At 37.9% G+C, this 19,625-nt stretch overlaps 1 protein-coding gene across 1 annotated transcript in view; it reads left to right on the forward strand.

Annotated features, from left to right (window-relative positions):
- Positions 1-18,875, forward strand: part of CCDC91 (coiled-coil domain containing 91) — a 311,209-nt gene extending 292,334 nt beyond the window's left edge. The window contains exon 12 of the mRNA XM_010856029.1: positions 17,760-18,875. Within this exon, the coding sequence (XP_010854331.1) occupies positions 17,760-17,870 (111 nt within the window). The 3' untranslated portion in view covers positions 17,871-18,875. The remainder of the gene's footprint in view (positions 1-17,759) is intronic.
- Positions 18,876-19,625: the final 750 nt, after the last annotated feature.

Below are 19,625 nucleotides of genomic sequence, written 5' to 3' on the forward strand. Positions count from 1 at the left end.
CACTTTTAAGGAGCTCTTCTGGAGATCCTCCCCAATAACTTGCACTAACATCTCTTTAGTTACCCCTTGCAGCCAGCTGGAAGGAAATCTTGGGAATGATACCTTGAGGAAGTTCACATTTTTCCTAGGACTAAAGTGGAATTTTATTGGTAAGAAAGATGAGTGGATGTTGGAGAGAGAACTCTCAAGCTTTGCCGTAATCCCTGACTTCTTGTATCTTCTGTTTGGTAGGTTCCAGTGTTGAGTATTTTCAGCATCTCTTTGAGCAGGTGCTATTGCTATTGCCAGTTTTAGACAATAATATCCAAATTTAGCTTTCTTAATTGAAACCAAACCTCCTTTACTTGTTTACAAGGAGGGAGGTTATGGTTTTTTTACTTTTCTCAAGCCAGCTGGGATTTTAGGGTGTTTTCCTACTTGATTCCTTTAGGTGGATAAATGTGTTTTAAAATGTGCCAGACGTACGGCATCATGTTTTTTCAAGGCTTTAGCAGTCAAGTACACGCTGTAAAATCCTGAATGGAAAAGAAGAGCAGCCCTATTTATTTAAAATAAGAGGAAAAACATCTATTCTCACTGACTTCCATCTGATTAAATGTTTCTTTGTTCCATTGGTTCTATTTTGGATACTGAGGATTTCCTAATGGGAATCAGATATGTGTCACAGGTGTGGGGTAGCTCACCCTGCGCACGTAGCCCCTTCTATCACTAGTGGAAAAGAAGATAAGCAAGCAAAGATTGTCGAAACCTCAGAGGTACCCCCAAGGTGAGGTCCACCCCACACAGTGCCTTTTTGAGTATTTCCCCTTTCTTTCATTATGGATCTGGAAAGAAGTAATCTATTGTTTTTATATACAGCCACTGAGGTTTACAGATCCTTTAAGGCATATGTGATGTATTTAACATGCCAGTTTTTCTTCAGATGCTTCTGTTGCATTTTAAGGGAAGCATTTATATGTTAATATAACAGAAAGCTTCCTGAACCTGCTGTTTAGGAAGAGAAGAAAATTACATGTTTTAATAACTGTATCTATAGGGCTTTTGGCATCTTGACAAGTTTTTGCACAAGTGTACACAGTGCAAGAAACCCCTAAATATTTATAGCAAAACAGATACTGTGCCAAGGCCCCCGGCCATAACTGAAGTTCTTATCTGAAAAGGCACTGGAGTATTGTGGTTGAGAGAATAGCTTGGTATCATACACACCTGTATTTGAATCCTGTCCCTACCACTCGGGCAAGTCATAACAGTCCTAAGCCTCAATGGCCTCATTCAGTTTCAGTAGAATAAAACTGAGATAATACACAGTAGATAGTTTCCAGTGAAGCCCTGTACTTATGTAATTACCTCCCCTTGAGCCTGGGCTGGATGAAGTGAAGTTGACTTTTAGGAAGATTGTGGCCTCTGGCGTGGGTGTTATCTTGCTCTCTCTGTGTGCTCCTGCTAATTCTCCCTTGGGTTCCTTGCTTTGGGAGAAGTCAGCTGTTACGTTATTAAGCAGCCTTGTGGAGAAGCTCACATGAGCTCTGTTGAAAGTGGATGTTTTGAGGCCTATCATCAACCACTCAGTGAGCTTGCAATCAGCATCTTTCCCAGCTGAACTTTGAGTTGACTGCAGCCCCAATGATGCCTTGATTGTAACGCCTTGGCAGAGACCATGCATGAGAGGCACTCAGTTAATCTGCACCCAGTTTCCTGACCCACAAAAACAGGGAGATGATTAATATCACAGTTTTTTGTTTTGATTTAAGCCATGATTAGGGTGATTTGTTACACAGTAATCGATAACCAAGGGCTTCCCAGGTGGTTCAGTGGTAAGAATCCACCTGCCAGTGCAGGTGACAGGTTCTATCCCTGAGTTGGGAATATTCTCTGGAGAAGGAAATGGCAACTGACTCTAGTATTCTTGCCTGGGAAATCCCATGGACAGAGGAGCCTGGCCAGCTACAATCTAGAGTAGCTATAGTCCAGATCGCAAAGAGTCAGACACTACTTGGTGACTAAACAACAACAAATAGATAACAAATACAACACAGAGGCCAGTTCACCTGTGCATAGCAGGTAGTGATAGTAACACTGTGCTCAGAACAAGAAAAGATTAGACTTGATATGTGTGGAGAGAGCTTGCAATAAAGCCTTTTGGGGAATTTCCTGGCAGTCCAGTGGTTAGGACTATGTGCATTCACTGCCAAGGGCCCGGGTTCATTCCCTGGTCAGCGAACTAAGATCCCACAAGTTGTGCGGTGTGGCCAAAAAAAAGAAGTAGGTTTGTGGACAGTCCTTTGCCTGCTTTTGTAAATTGAAACATAAAAGACAAAATGTATCAGTCATTTGAGAATTTTAAGATAGCACAGGAAGACAAGAACCCCCAGAAGTAGTCATGTAATTCTTCCTCCTATTTGAAAATAAGATGAAATTTAAATTGCCAAAAAATCAAAACAAAAAAAGGATATAGAAAGTGATTTGCAAATATTGTTCCTTAGATTGGCACAAAAGAATTGCTAAAATATTAACTTAAATTGATGAAAATATAAGAGTTTATTTTTGTTGTGCTTGATCAATTTGTTACTTAACAATGTTTGTTCAGGATTTTTGTGTTGTTTAATTTACAAAAGACCAGTGATCTTTGCAATGCTTTTGCACTAACCAAGATTTGAAAATATGTAGAAAAAGGTTGTTCATGGCTTGGGAACATGTAATAAATTGTATTTAACACTTTATGTGGAAATGTCATATTAAAATCGGTTAGTCTGTCTTGCCAGAATCAATCCATTTTTCATTTGAGATAAATTCTTACCATTGAACCCTGGAAAGTAGAATATGGAACTTAATAGGTAAATACAACCTTATGGGTTAGAGCCCTAAGATGGAATTTCTATGCAATTACTACTTTACTATACAATTTCCCACATGGTACTAATGGTAAAGAACCCACCTGCCAATGCAGGAGACATAAGAGTCCCAGGTTTGATCCCTGGGTCAGGAGGATCTCCTGGAAAAAAAGCCTGGCAACCCATTCCAGTATTCTTGCTTGGAAAATTCCATGGACAGAGGAGCCTGGCAGGTTACAGTCCATAGGGTCGCAAAAACTTGGACACAACTGAAGCAACTTAGTGCACTTAACACATACAATTTTAATTACCTTTACTTTTGTTGTAAAATTTTCCTAAATCTGTGGCTTTTTTCAGATGTTTTGGAAATTGTCTGAATTAGGAGAAAAGCAGTTGTTACCAGAATTATTTTCTTTTCAAGTTTATTAAGCTTCACACATGGAACCTTCTACTAGAAAGTCTAGTGCCTGTTATCAGGAAGCAAAGGTAAAACATTCACTCCCTCCCCCAGTGCATCCTTTTCTGGCCTACTGCTCTTGTGCTAACTTACAAGACTGAATAGTGTGCCTGCACATTAAAGTTTGGAATATATGCTGGTTTATGCTGCCCAGATGATTTAGTGAAGAACAAAAATGAGTGTTCCCATTCCCTGTGGATTCTGTGGTAGTTTTGGATAAAAAGGCAGAACTGCCCAAATATGTAGAGCTATAGATGACTCAAAAAAAGAGAATTTACTTACCCTAAGACATCTTAAAAACAAAAACAAAACAAATCAAAACTCACAGTTCTTTAGTTGTGGCCAATAGGATTTAAGACTCTTTATACCCATTTTTCATTTACTCTTAAAAGAGCATCTGTAATTCATCTTGTGCTTGCTGGCAAGTTACACAACTTCTTTATATGTTGATAGATTTTTACTAAATAGATTATATTTGAAATATACTTTAAAGTTGAAAAGTTTCTCAAAGAGGAAAGGAGATGTGAACTCTGGATTGAGTATTCAGTAGACATTAAAGCTCTTTGAATGTTCTGATAAAGATCAGACCGACATTTCAGAAGTTCAGGTCAAAGCACCTGGCACTGCCTTAGATCAAATCACTCTCCTGATCATATTGAAATCTTTTAGAGTCAGAGTCATTCTAAACATATATTACTGTATCAGTGTTATCCTGAAGTTGGTTCAGAATCTCTTTCAACGTGATTTATAATAACAACATAAAGCTAAATTTTAGCTCAATACTTTGGCCACCTGATGCAAAGAGCTGACTCATTGGAAAAGATCCTGATGCTGGGAAAGACTGAGGGCATGAGGAGAAGGGAGTGACAGAGGATGAGCTGGTTGGATGGCATCACCAACTCAATGGACGTGAGTTTGAGCAAGCTCCAGAAGATGGTGAAGGACAGGGAATCCTGGTGTGCTGCAGTCCGTTGGGTCGCAAAGAGTCAGACACGACTTAGCAACTGAACAACAACAATAGTTGTGTTCCCAGAGAGGGAGTTTTCTATGTCAACTTCAGGTTTATATACAGGCTATATTTCTTGCAGTCCAATTTATTTATCTGAAAATATAAAGAAAAGATTATTTTATTACTTGTCTAAAATATGTAGATGATTTTAAAAGAGAAACTCTTTATGGTTATAATATCAGTAATAAGACACTTACTATTGAGACTCCATTAATGCTACAATAATATTACAGATAAGTCTAAGTTTTCTTAGGCTGAAATGCAGAAATTGAGGATATAGGATATAGGTGGTATTTAAAGCAAAAATGTTTAAATGTCACAATAAAAATAATTACCACTAAAGAGTGAAAATCATCTTCAAGTCTATCAGCCCCTAATGGGATAATTTCATGAAACCAACTAGCCTATTATGAGTGTGCATATTAAGTTTTAAAACTGATACATAATCCACTTCTTTTATGGCTACATTAAAAGACAGGATATTTATATCATTCCCCCCCAAATGATTGTCAGCACCTTTCTGGTCCTAATGTTGGTATTCAAGTCCATTGTCAAAATGTAGTGAGGCCATAGTCGTCTTGATATATAGTTTCTCAAGCAAAGATAAACTCAAGCTAATACGTGTAAATATATTTTGAAGGAGTGTATTTTTTAAGTGTAAGATGACATATTGTAGTTCAGTCACTAAGTTGTGTCTGACTCTGCAACACCATTGACTACAGCTCACCAGGCTTCCCTGTCTTTGACTATCTCCTGGAGTTTGCTCAGACTCATGTTAATTGTGTTGGTCATGCTATCCAACCATCTCATCCTCTGTTGCCCTCTTCTTCTCCTGCCCTCAGTCTTACCCAGCATCAGGGCCTTTTCCAATGAATCAGCTCTTCACACCAAGTGACCAAAGTATCAGAGCTTCAGCTTCAGCATCAGACTTTCCAATGAATATTCAGGGTTGATTTCCTTTAGTATTGACTGATTTGATCTCCTTGCAGTCCAAGGGACTCTCAAGAGTTGTGCTGTGATTCCCAGCACCAGTTTGAAGGCATCAATTCTTTAGCAATCACCCTTCTTTATGATCCACCTCTCACATCCATACGTGACTACTAGAAAAAACATAGCTTTGACTATATGGACCTTTGTCAGCAAAATGATACTAGGTTTGTGAAACTGGTCCATTAACAATTCAACGGAGAAGGCAGTGGCATCCCACTCCAGTACTCTTGCCTGGAAAATCCCATGGACAGAGGAGCCTGGTAGGCTGCAGTCCATGGGGTCGCTAAGAGTCAGACACGACTGAGCGACTTGACTTTGACTTTTCACTTTCATGCATTGGAGGAGGAAATGGCAACCCACTCCAGTGTTCTTGCCTGGAGAATCCCAGGGATGGGGGAGCCTGGTGGGCTGTCATCTCTGGGGTCGCACAGAGTCGGACATGACTGAAGCGACTTAGCAGCAACAATTCAACATGTCAGTTTTCCAAAATTATAAAATGTAGATGTTAGACTAAGCAGCCTCAAAGTTTCTTAACATTAAAATTCCAAGATGATAGGGGACTAAGGGGAAACTGAATCAGTGCAACCTACTCTCTATATACACATTTCGTTTTGAGTCTAGGGGATTTCTCAAGAAAAATGGATTTGTGGGGCATTTTCCAAAGTATGCTTTATACACACACATGATTCCAAGGTCTAAAAGTTTGAGAAACATTAGTTATGCCCTAGCCATATTGGCAGCTCACAATGCTGCTTCTTAGCACTAAGGCTCTGAGAATTCCTATATAAAAGGAACCCTTTTTTATCTTTCATTTCCCCAGTTTTCTCCAGTTCATCATATCTTAGAAATGCCACCACCGTTCTAAGAATCACCTTTTATTTCTCTTTTCCTTTCATCCATGCACTTCCTATCCATCAGTAACTCCAGTTGGTCTTGTCTAAAAATAGGACCAGCTGTTAAGCCTCTACTGCCAATAGTCTGATTAACTTTATATTTTTTCCCAGGCCAAAAACTCTCTTAATTGGATTTTCTTCTTCCACTCTTGCCCCCTCTACAATCTGTTGTTCCCAGTAATGAGGTGTGATTTTGTTGTTGTTGTTGTTTGACAATGACACATGGCTTCAGTTCAGTTTAGTCGCTCAGTCGTGTCCAACTCTTTGCAACCCCATGAATCGCAGCACACGAGGCCTCCCTGTCCATCACCAACTCCTGGAGTTCACTCAGATTCATGTCCATTGAATCAGTGATGCCATCCAGCCATCTCATCCTCTCTCGTTCCCTTCTTCTCCTGCCCTCAATCCCTCGCAGCATCAGAGTCTTTTCCAATGAGTCAACTCTTCACATCAGGTGGCCAAAGTACTGGAGTTTCAGCTTTAGCATCATTCCTTCCAAAGAAATCCCAGGGCTGATCTCCTTCAGAATGGACTGGTTGGATCTCCTTGCAGTCCAAGGGACTCTCAAGAGTCTTCTCCAACACCACAGTTCAAAAGCAGCAATTCTTCGTTGCTCAGCTTTCTTTACAGTCCAACTCTCACATCCAAACATGTCTACTGGAAAAACCATAGCTTTGATTAGACGAACCTTTGTTGACAAAGTAATGTCTCTGCTTTTCAATATGCTATCTAGGTTGGTCATACCTTTCCTTCCAAGGAGTAAGCGTCTTTTAATTTTATGGCTGCAGTCACCATCTGCAGTGATTTTGGAGCCCCAAAAACTAAAGTCTGACACTATGGCTTATGGAATCTCAATTCTCTGATAAGGGATTGAACCAGGGCCGGAGCAGTGAAAGCTCGGAACCAGGGAACTCCCTACAAGTGTGACATTCTTCAAACATAGAGTATGGCCACACTTCTGCTCAAAGCTCTCCAGATTTTTCCCATGCCCTGTTACACCTTCCTGCTCTAATCACTGTCTACTTCCCTGATGCTCTCCTACCCTACCAGGCCCTCCTTGCTCATTGTGTACCTATCTTATACTTATTGCCAGTCTTCACTGAAACCAAGTCTGAACACACATTTTGGACTTTTCTATTGTGTTTTCATCTGCTTTTGACATACTTTCCTGATGTTTTTGTATGATTCCTTTCCTCCCTCACTTGTCTTTTGTTAACATTTTTTTAAATTAATTAATTTATTTGGCTGAGCCAAGCCTTAAGTGTGGCACGAGGGATCTTTTCATTGTATCAGGTGAACTCTTTGTTGCAGCATGTGAGATCTAGTTTCCTGACCAAGGATTGAACCCGTGACCCCTGCATTGGGAGCATAGAGTCTTAGCCACTGGACCACCACTTATTTTAAGTCTCTTAATTACTGCCTTTTCCAAGTGGTATGCTCTAACCATCCCTCCAAAAAGATCTCCTCTCTGCCTCTGTCAAATCCTCTGCTCTTTGTTATGTTTTATAGTGTTGATCTTCACCTGAAGAATATTAATTTGTTGTCTCCTCAACCTAAAATATAAAGTGTACAGTAGCAGAGAATAGTCTTCTCTACCACTATTCTCTAGTGCCTGAAGCAGTGCTTGGCACATAGTAGGTACAGAATAAATATTGAATAAATGAGTGAATGAAAAACTATATGACTACTCCTAAGCTCCACTAAACTCAAGTGTCACTTCCTTCCTTGGTGTCACTAAACAGTCTGTCTTTGTTCCTGCTCATCTGCTTTCCTAGATTTTTTGTCCACATCTTGTTTCTCTTTAAGAAAACACTCTTGATATTCTCTTTCAGTCTCTTCAAATCCTCCTCAACCTCTATGAAGCTGTCTCTGCTACACTCTCCCACCATGATCTCTCCCCAGTTCTGACCTTCCACTGGACTCATCTTTACCTAATTGTCATCACTTAGTTGTTCTTTAATGGTTGTGTGTGACTCTTCAAAAACATTATAAACTTAAGGACAAGGCCACTATTTGTATACTTTTGGGGGGTTCAGGGTAATAATGCACAAATAATAGCAGTCTTAACTTTTTTATTTATTAGCTGATTGACCAATTAATTAATGGATTAGCTCGATCTCAAGCGTGTATATAAATGAAACAACAGCTTGAAGGTGTGTGTGTATGATGTGTGAGTGTATGTGGTGGATGTATATTAAGTCAAAAAAAGAGAGGCATTCATATCCAACTAACATTGTTAAAAGGGTAGCATTGTAATAAAAACTGAAGAACTGTTTCATTTATCAGAAGGTAAACAGTCCTTCTTACCGGATATGATGTTATCAACTGGAAAACCTGCCTGAGTAATTACAGTTCCAGATCATCATACTTGATCTTTCTTCAATGCCTATGAAAGAGCTTGTTAGTGACTGTGAAAACAGAATCCATTCAACAAATTACTAAACATAAAAACATATGTTTATGAGTAATTTTCTATCAGTAGATTTGCTGAATATTGCTTTTTAAAAGCATAAGTTTAAAATATGCAGGAGGGAAGGTAACTTTAAGTTACCTTAAGTTGGAAAAGTAACTTTGATAAAAGTAGACCCATTTTCACGTCTTCTGATATATCTTGTTGGTGAAACCCCAGAAAATACTGAAATCGCAATTAATACTCTGTATTTTAAAATTCATATATATTAATTATATACATTCATATATTTTGTGTATATATATTCAAAAACAAGTATCAGATTTTCTAGGATGTAAACAGTGTTCTTAACAGTCCCATTAAAATAAGCTATGTTGTTTTTAACCAAATTTGAATTTTGCTCTTTTGACCAGAATAAGTTGACCATGTATCCTATTATGCTTTGGTGATAGGAAATAAAAGCTAAAGTCTAGAGTTGTTTTGTTTGTCTTTTTCTTTTGCTATGGCATGAAATACTAATAACAAGTGAATCTAATATAGGGAGTTATTGAAAAATCATGTCTTTTTACCCCCTAACCTTAATATTAACTTTTAACAAGCCGTATGTATGCTTCTAAATGGGTTTCAGCAGTATGCTAGCAAACTGAAGAGATGACAAAGGGAAGAAAAGATTTTTAAAGTCTCATTGTCCATTTCAGATATCTCAGAATTTCCAGGTTTTTTTTTTTTTTTTTCGGGTATCCGAAAGAGCTGAACAATAGCGGAAGCAGCAGTAAATAGAAGGGAAAAGAGTACAGTTAAAGCTACAATATTATAAGGAGATTGTAAGCCCCAGAGCCAAATATGTTTGCCACCACTACTCTGGACATAATATTGTCAGCATGAAGTCACAGAACACAGATCTTTGATTCACTTTGAGATGAAAGTCGCAAAAACAGAACTAAGCCTCACTCTTCAACGGGGCAAAAATAACTCAATATTTTGCCAAAATTCTCTTTGTTTCAATAAAGGATAATAAGGTCATGCCTAATAAAATAGAAACTGTTGAAATTCAGGAATTTTCAGTTTGATGTACTTGTTTTAGAAAAAGGAATTGTCCCTGAACTATAAGAGAAAGACCTCAAGTGTCCCTCCCATGGACATGGTCTTAAGTACCAAACACAGAAAGCACTGCCAAATTGGAAGCTTAGATTTGAGATGACCCAATTCATCTTCTTCCTCAGAGTATCTTTGTTACCTTGTTTGCTCCTTAAAGAGCTGAACTCTTATTAATTGAATGGCTTCTTGCCTTCAGACAGTTCTGTGGAGACTCAGGAAGGATGTGAAGTTCAGCTACTTAAACCCAAAGTTAGTACATCAGTCGTTTTACGGTGACGACTTCCAGGGTGACTTTCAACACAGGCAAGAGAAGGGAGTGCTTGGAGTCTCTCAAACATTTTTGTCCTTGTGCATATCCCTGCTTTTTACAAAATTACAGGATATTCATTCTGATGCATAATCTAGAGGATTGTTACAGTCGTAGGTTGATTGCTAGTTTGTGCAATTATGAGTTTATGCTGTATGGTCTCAAAAGGAGAAATTTCTCCTCTTACCTAACATTCATAGATTCTAAGATATTAAATCAGTTTTGCTTTTAATAGAACTCCTGATGTTTTGGGGACATGAGGGGCTTATAAAAGATTTTGAATTTATTAAATCTAACATTATATGTAATGAACCATAGTAATAAAAGCCACCTTCAAAATAAATCTACGTATTTCATTCTGACCCTTCCTTCTGAATACAAGTGTCAGCAGTTTTGGTTGCGTAAGTTTCTTGTCCTGAAATGTTGGCAACTCCATGAAGCCAAGGAGATCAAGAAGCAAAGAGCTCCCAACCTCCAGCAGCAGCAACATTCACAGCCGCCTGTGCTAAACTGTCTCTGATTATGACCCGGAGAAGATTACGGGATTCCCATTCATCCCAAGAGACAAACCACCTTCACAAATTGTTTAAAGCCAAACCATTTCAAAGAAAGTATCAGGAGAACACAAAAGACTACAGTCATGAATGAGGATCCAGTAATCAGCCTGTGTAAACCCCTCTAAGAATCTTAATATCTGATTCAGCATATAAAACAAATGGAGACACTAAAATGAGTGAATTAGAAGTCACCAGTGGATCATCAAAAAAGCAAGAGAGTTCCAGAAGAACATCTACTTCTGCTTTATCGACTATGCCAAAACCTTTGACTGTGTGGATCACAATAAATGGTGTTAAATTCTGAAAGAGATGGGAATACCAGACCACCTGACCTGCCTCTTGAGAAACCTGTATGCAGGTCAGGAAGCAACAGTTAGAACTGGACATGGAACAATAGACTGGTTCCAAATAGGAAAAGGAGTACATCAAGGCTGTATATCGTCACCCTGCTTATTTAACTTAGATGCAGAGTATATCATGAGAAACGCTGGGCTGAGGAAGCACAAGCTGGAATCAAGATTGCCGGGAGAAATATCAATAACCTTAGATATGCAGTTGCTATGCTATGCTATGCTAAGTTACTTCAGTCGTGTCCAACTCTGTGGGACCCCATAGATGGCAGCCCACCAGGCTCCCCCATCCCTGGGATTCTCCAGGCAAGAATACTGGAGTGGGTTGCCATTTCCTTGTCCAGTGCATGAAAGTGAAAAGTGAAAGTGAAGTCGCTCTGTTGTGCCTGACTCTTAGCGACCCCATGGACTGCAGCCTACCAGGCTCCTCCATCCATGGGATTTTCCAGGCAAGAGTACTGGAGTGGGGTGCTATTGCCTTCTCTGATATGCAGATGACACCACCCTTATGGCAGAAAGTAAGGAAGAACTAAAGAGCCTCTTGATGAAAATGAAAGAGGAGAGTCAAAAAGTTGGCTTAAAGCTGAACATTCAGAAAACTAAGAACATGACATCTGGTCCCATCACTTCATGACCAATAAATGGAGAAACAGTGGAAACAGTGTCAGACTTTACACTTTTGGGCTCCAAAATCACTCCAGATGGTGATTGTAGGCATGAAATTAAAAGACGCTTACTTCTTGGAAGGAAAGGTATGACAACATAGACAGCATATTAAAAAGCAGAGACATTTCTTTGTCAACAAAGGTCTGACTAGTCAAGGCTATGGTTTTTCCATTAGTCATGTATGGATGTGAGAGTTGGACTATAAAGAAGGCTGAGCGCTAAAGAATTAATGCTTTTGAACTGTGGTGTTGGAGAAGACTCTTGAGAGTCCCTTGGACAGCAAGGAGATCCAACCAGTCCATTCTAAAGGAGATCAGTCCTGGGTGTTCATTGGAAGGAATGATGCTGAAGCTGAAACTCCAATACTTTGGCCACCTGATGCGAAGAGATAACTCATTTGAAAAGACTGTGATGCTAGGAAAGATTGAGGGTGCGAGGAAAAGGGGACAACAGAGGATAAGATGGTTGGATGGCATAACCAACTCTTTGGACACGGGTTTGGGTAGACTCTGGGAGTTGGTGATGGACAGGGAGGCCTGGCGTGCTGTGGTTCATGGGGTCACAGAGTCAGACACAACTGAGCGACTGAACTGAACTGAACTGAAGTAATTTATATTCTTCTAAAGTATTAGATGGTATGGTTGGTTGAATGGTAGGTATATGTGATATGCTGAAATTTATTTACACAGTTGTAGTATTTAAAAGAGCATATTTCCATGGGCTTCCCCAATGGTAAGGAAAGTGAAAGTCTTAGTTTCAGTCGTGTCTGACCTTGTGAACCTATGGACTGTAGCCCACCAGGCTCTTCTGTCCATGAAATTTTCAAGGCAAGAATACAGAGTGGGTTGCCATTCCTTTCTGCAGGGGATCTTCCTGACCCAGGAATTGAACCCAGGTCTCATGCATGGCAGGCAGATTCTTTACCATCTGTGCAACCAAGAAGTCCATGAGTGGTAAAGACTCTGCCTGCAATGCAGGAGATATGGGAGACTTGTGTTCAATCCTTGGGTCAGGAAAATACCCTGGAGGAGGGCATGGGAACACACTCCGGTATTCTTGCCTGGAGAATCCCATGGACAGAGGAGCCTTTAGGGCTATAACAGTTCATGGGGTCACAAAGAGTCTCACCATACTTAAGTGACATATTTACATAGGAATAGGGTGAACTGTCTGTGGAAGCAGAATAGGGAGGCTGAAGAAAGATTCAGGCATATATGGAAACCTGATTTACGATAGAAGTAGCATTGCAGATGACATGTTTTTTGGCTCAAGCAATTTCTATAAGATATTGTAGCATACAGAGGTCTGTGTGATAGGTGTTCACTACAGCATTTTGCTAGTATAAAAGCGAAAGATTAGGAACAATCCAAATGTCTGTCGATAGTATAATTTTTAAATAAGTAATAAAAAAATTCATTATATTAAATTATAAATAGAAAATAGAAAATTATACAGTGGTTTAGACAAAACAGGGAAAAACCAGTGCTTTTGTACACTACATCTGGGACTAATAGGTGACTCAGACGGTAAAGAATCCGCCTGCACTGCGGGAGACCTGGGTTCAATCCCTGGGTTAGGAACATTCCCTGGAGAAGGGAATGGCTACCAACTCCAGTATTCTGGTCCCAAAGAGTCAGACACAACTGAGGAACTTTCACTGTCACTTGCTCTGGAAAGCAATTTGGTAATAACTATCACAATTTAAAATATGCAGATCCTATCAAACAACCTGATTAAAAATGGGTGGAAGAACTGAATAAACTTTTTTTTCAAAGGAAATGCAGACAGCAGACAAACACAGGAAAAGATGATCAACATCACTAATCATCTGGGAAATGCAAATCAAAACCATGATGAGATACCACCTCACACCTGCCAGAATGACTATCATTGAAAAGAACAGAAATTACAAATATTGGTGAGGATGTGGAGAAAACTGAACTCTCATATGCTGTTGGTGGGAATGTAAATTGGTGCAGCCACTGGTGAAAACAATATGGAGATTTCTCAAAAAACTAAAAATGGAACCACCATATCACCCAGCAATTCCACTCCTGGGTATATAGTTAAAAACAAAAATACTAATTTGAAAAGATACATGTACCCAAATGTTCATTCCAGCATTATTTATAGTAGCCAAGGTACAGAAGCAACCTCAATGTCCATCAACAGATGAATAGTAAAGACGATGTATATATAGACACACACAATGGAATATTGCTCAGCAATAAAAAAAGAATGAAATTTTGCCATCTGCGGCAGCATGGATGGACTTGGCATATTAAGTGAAGTAAGTCAGAAAGAGAAAGACAAATACTATATGGTATTTGTGAAATCTATTTCACTATATGTGAAATCTAAAAAGTACAATAAACTTGTGAATAAAACAAAAAAGATGCAGACTCACATATATAACACACTACTGGTTACCTCTGGGGAGAGGGAAGGGAAAAGAGGCAACATAGGGGTAGAAGAAAAAAACGGGGTTATTATGAGATTATATGAAATCATCCTTGTAAAACTTTTGAAAATTACAAAGCATTACAGAATTTAAAGAATCTTCCATTCAGTAAAAAATAAATAATTTTTTAAAAGGACAGGATATGAATGGATGAACAGAGGTGACTGGCTAGGTGTCTAATCAGAACACTGGCATTCCCTATGAAGAATCCTGCTGGCTACTCTGGATTGTGGAACAATGAAAACAGCAACTGCACTGACAGTAGGAAAAAAATGAATTATAAGTACTTTGGCATCTAAGAGAGAAGTGTGTGTCGGATCACCATTGGCTGTAATATTTTTGGTCAGTTACCTGGAAGTATCAGCAACATGTGAACTGTGAACTTCTAGATGTTCAAGCTGGTTTTAGAAAAGGCAGAGGAACCAGAGATCAAATTGCCAACATCCTCTGGATCATTGAAAAAGCAAGAGAGTTCCAGAAAAACATCTATTTCTGCTTTATTGACTATGCCAAATCCTTTGACTGTGAGGATCACAAGAAACTGTGGAAAATTCTGAAAGAGATGGGAATACCAGACCACCTGACCTGCCTCTTGAGAAACCTGTATGCAGGTCAGGAAGCAACAGTTAGAACTGGACATGGAACAACAGACTGGTTCCAAATAGGAAAAGGAGTACGTCAAGGCTGTGTATTGTCACCCTGCTTATTTAACTTAGATGCAGAGTACATCATGAGAAACCACTGGGCTGGAAGAAGCACAAGCTGGAATCAAGATTGCCGGGAGAAATATCAATAACCTCAGATATGCAGATGACACCACCCTTATGGTAGAAAGTGAAGAGAAATTAAAGAGCCTCTTGATGAAAGTGAAAGAGGAGAGTGAAAAAGTTGGCTTAAATCTCAACATTCCGAAAACTAAGATCATGGCATCCAGTCCCATCACTTCATTGGAAATAGATGAGGAAACAGTGGAAACAGTGGCTGACTTTATTTTTCTGGGCTCCAAAATCACTGCAGATGGTGATTGCAGCCATGAAATTAAAAGACACTTGCTCCTTGGAAGGAAAGTTATGACCAACCTAGATAGCATACTCAAAAGCAGAGACATTACTTTGCCAACAAGTCAAGGCTATGGTTTTTCCAGTAGTCATGTATGGATGTGAGAGTTCAACTATAAAGAAAGCTGAGTGCTGAAGAATTGATGCTTTTGAACTGTGGTGTTGGAGAAGACTCTTGAGAGTCCCTTGGACGGCAAGGAGATCCAACAAGTCCATCCTAAAGGAGATCAGTCCTGGGTATTCATGGAGGCACTGATGTTGAAGCTGAAACTCCAATACTTTGGCCACCTCATGTGGAGAGCTAACTCATTTGAAAAGACCCTGACGCTGGGAAAGAATGAGGGCAGGAGGAGAAGGGGATGACAGAGGATGAGATGGCTGGATGGCATCACTGACTCAATGGACATGGGTTTGGGTGGACTCTGGGAGTTGGTGATGGACAGGGAGGCCTGCGTACTGCGGTTCATGAGGTCGCAAAGAGTCGGACACGACTGAGCGACTGAACTGAACTGATCAGAAGTATTACACTTTTCTCTATTAATGAGATTTTTTTGTTAATTGTGTTTATTTTTCACACATTTACTGACTCCCTTGTATATTGTATCTCTTGTTTTTTTTGTCTTGCTCCTCTCATAGCCTGTTCTTCACACAGTGCCCATGTGAACATACTAACATGTTCAACCACAATTATATGATATTATATCGTATATCATCACATTATTTTGCATCTAAAAATAAACTATCCAAATCTTACAATGTAGAAAATCCATATATTAGAATCCCTTTATAAACCTTTGAACATCTGAAGGGAATGCACCCAGGTTGAAATTTCTTTTTTGCTGCAAAATAAGGCAAAATTGAAATAAACTTACATGTCTATCAGTGGGAGAGTTGCTAAATAAATCATGGAATACAGTCAAGCAATTTCTTTAAAAAAAAAGATAGGAAAAATTTCCAGTAATGGCAGTGGAACAAAGTGATTATGTAAACCCTCCTATGGTTAACATTTACAGCCTCTGGACCAAATATTTTTTAAAACCCATCTTCAAGTGCTTGGAAACATCCAAAGTAGGTAGAAACCACTAGGAATATACTAGACCTGGGTGTTGGTATACCCTTCTCTGCTATTTGAATTTAGACCAAGTGCAAAATAATTTTTTAAAACTTCCAATACAATATTGTAAAGTTAAACAAACTTCAAATAGTTAACTTTCAGTATGCTTTATGTGTATTAAAATGAAACTTTAAAAATTTCAAATGTCTACTACATAGCTTTTTAGATTATTAGGCATGTTTTTACTTTTAGAATTAAAAGTATACCTATCATTTCCTAGTAGATTGTTTTGCTCTATTTGGGTTAAGTATTTAATGATTCATTCAATCTCAGAAAATATTTATGGGTTGTCTAACATGTGACCAAACCTTCTTCTAATGCTGAGGTACAGTAGTCATCAAGACAGAGAAGCTCTCTGCTCACTTGGGGTTTACCTTGTAAAGAACTGTCTTACTTAATAGAAACTTGTAAGCATAAAGTATATATTTACCTAAAGTTATCATTTGAGAGAAGAACGAAAAAAAAAAAATGAGGAAAAGGATAAGCAAGAATCCTGTTTCTGTATATACATTAAAATCCCTAATATTAGAGGGAGTCTTAGTAGTTTTCAATCTTTTTACATAAGGATTTTGATAAATATACTGTATTCTTTTTGATTAATTTTTAGGATATATCAACATTTTAATCTTCCATTTTTTTCAGTCATTTTAAAAATTAGTGGATTATAGATGTGTAATTTACTAGAGAATTTTTGTTTGGATTTGTCCTTTATGTTGAGGGAGCTTGTGGAGGAGTATGTCAACTTTTACATAAATATGACAGGTGTGTATTGTGAAATGGAATTTATTTGGCTTTCTTTTGCGTTCATCCATTCTTCTATAACCTGTAGGTAATATGTTGGTTATTTTTATACCATGAACAATTTTTTAAGGCAGGAGAATTAGAAACTTTTTCTGATGTAGTTAATAATCCTTAACATCATGAAAGTTTTTATATGATTTTTATTACTAAACCTCTATGATTTTGTTCATTGCATTTATTATTAATACACTAAAATTATCCTAATAAAAAAATCTCTGACTCAGCAGATAGACCAAGTCAAATTTAAGTTTCAACAGTATCAAATATTCCTTAAAATACCCCTTTCCCAGGAACGTTCTCTTAATTTTAGGATATTGTGTATGTCCTCACTTATTTCTTGTCCCAGGTAAACTTAGGCCTGGTGTAATTATGCTGTTTTTCCCTACTATGTTTTTCTGTTGTTTTTTGCATCTGTTATGTTTTATGATATTTGTGGATGTCTTGTCTGTATATTCATTAAGAAATGATATTTTAAATACTATTTTATATTTTCTGAAATCACTCTGATCAAGTTTACGGTATTTTCCAGTAGCTGAATATCAACATCAATTATAAAATTGTAACAATTGTCATTTCATCTTAGATGATAGACTAAAAATAGTGACTGCACTATATCTGAGTTTAAAGCACTGTTTGATTTTCTGAATCAGCATCTGAAAAGTTTTGTCTAGTGGGCTTCAGTGGCATACTATTCTTTATCCCTCAACTAAGTATATTCTTTTTTCTTTCTCTCTCTTTCTTTAAAAAATATCAACAGCTTGACCAAGTCATCCGCCAAAGAAGCCTGTCCAGTTTGGAACTGTTCCTTTCCTGTGCTCAGAAACAGTTAAGTGCTTTAATAGCTACAGAACCAGTTGACATTGAATAAAGAAAACGTGACAAGCTAACCCACACTGGCAATGGATAAATCATTAGACCTCTAAAATACATGCTCTGAATTATAAAGATGTTTTTGTTTTCTTTCCAAACCTTGGAAAATTGGTTTCCACTTCAAGGATAAACTAAAACAATATTTAGAAGAACAAGAGATCTAATTTATTTTCTTTTATTTTCTCCTTTATGTTTAATGTTATTTTATTAGTAGCAATAGTAGCAGCAGCATACAGTATGATGTGCCCTCAAAACCACTGAAAATTACCAAATTTAATTAAATAAACTTTACAGCTTCTGGCGGCCGGTCACACTGTATTTGGCAAAAATAGTAAATATCTTTACTTAGCATTTCACAGTGACTCCAGATGAGATTCTAGAATGTCATCATACATTTATTTGATTTTGAGGATATAAATAGCATGGTTTTCAACGTCACCTTTTTATCTGTGTAACTTCGCTATAAAGCATGGATACGCCAGAGAATCATTCTGATGTTACCAACCTCTTCTATAGTGGGATCCACATATTGTCATTGGTAGCAATTAAAAACACTGAAGATTATTAAATTAATTCAACTTTGATCTTATGTACCACCTAAAAGAATATATATGTATAATATGCTTATCTCCTATTTCTGTTCTTCACAGTCACTATGAATCAATAAAATCTTTTTTCTTAAAAATCACACCATGAACTTAATCTCTAGAAAGAGAATATAACTCAGGGAATGTATATTCCCTCTTAAATATAAATATAATGGAATCAGGTTCAAATATGAGATGTGAAATCGTTTCCCAGTACTTCAGGATGTACTTAATTCATGAGCAGTGTGCTTCAGTGCAAAATCATGAGGTTTTTGTTTTCTCTTTTGACATCAAAACTAAAATATCATTGAAAATGTTTGCAAACATTTTTGTTTTGTTTCCTGAAATGCTCCTACTTTCATTGGCTTTGTACTTTTCTGGGATTTCTTGGTGTAATAAAGAGAGCTTCAAATATTATTTGGTTATTGTTGTTTTTAATACTTTAAAGTTTTTTCTTTAATTTTTTTTCTAAGTCTAACTTCTACATCTATGGATGATGATGTTTTTACCTTATACCTACACACCAAGAATCTTTAACAAGGGCTTATTTTACCAAGGGCTTCCCTGGTGGCTCAATAATATTTACCAAGGGCTTCTCTTGGCTCAGATGGTAAAGAATCCACCTACAATGTGGGAGACCTGGGTTTGATCCCTGGGTTGGGAAGATCCCCTGGAGGAGGGCATGGCAACCCAACCCAGTATTCTTGCCTGGAGAATCCCAGTAGACAGAGGAGCCTGGAGGACTGCAGTACATGGGGATGCCAACGGTCGGACAGTACTGAGTGACTTTTACTTCACTTCAAGAATCTTTAAATTGTTCATGACTATTTAGTTGTTTTATCTTACAAATTTAAATAAGAAACTAAGGCAAGCAGGCCACTGATTTGAAATGAAGCACAGTTAAAAAGGGGAGAAAGGGCTTTTAATCTAAAAACAAGTCAATAAAACAATGTTATGGTCATGTTTAAAATCAGTTTACTCTGTCATCAAATTTAAAAGGATAGGATATTTTATGAGTTACTCAGATACGAGTTCAATGAAAATGAAGCATAGAAGGTCGTTGAAACTAAGATCCAGAGATAGAGGGTGTAGCAAGAGAATATAATCATCTCCACCTCTCTTTCTATCCCAACCAGCACAGAATGATTTTTTTGTTCTTCCATTTG

This window comes from Bison bison, unplaced genomic scaffold, assembly GCF_000754665.1.
Source record: "Bison bison bison isolate TAMUID 2011002044 unplaced genomic scaffold, Bison_UMD1.0 scf7180017864370, whole genome shotgun sequence".
NCBI classification, from domain to species: domain Eukaryota; kingdom Metazoa; phylum Chordata; class Mammalia; order Artiodactyla; family Bovidae; genus Bison; species Bison bison.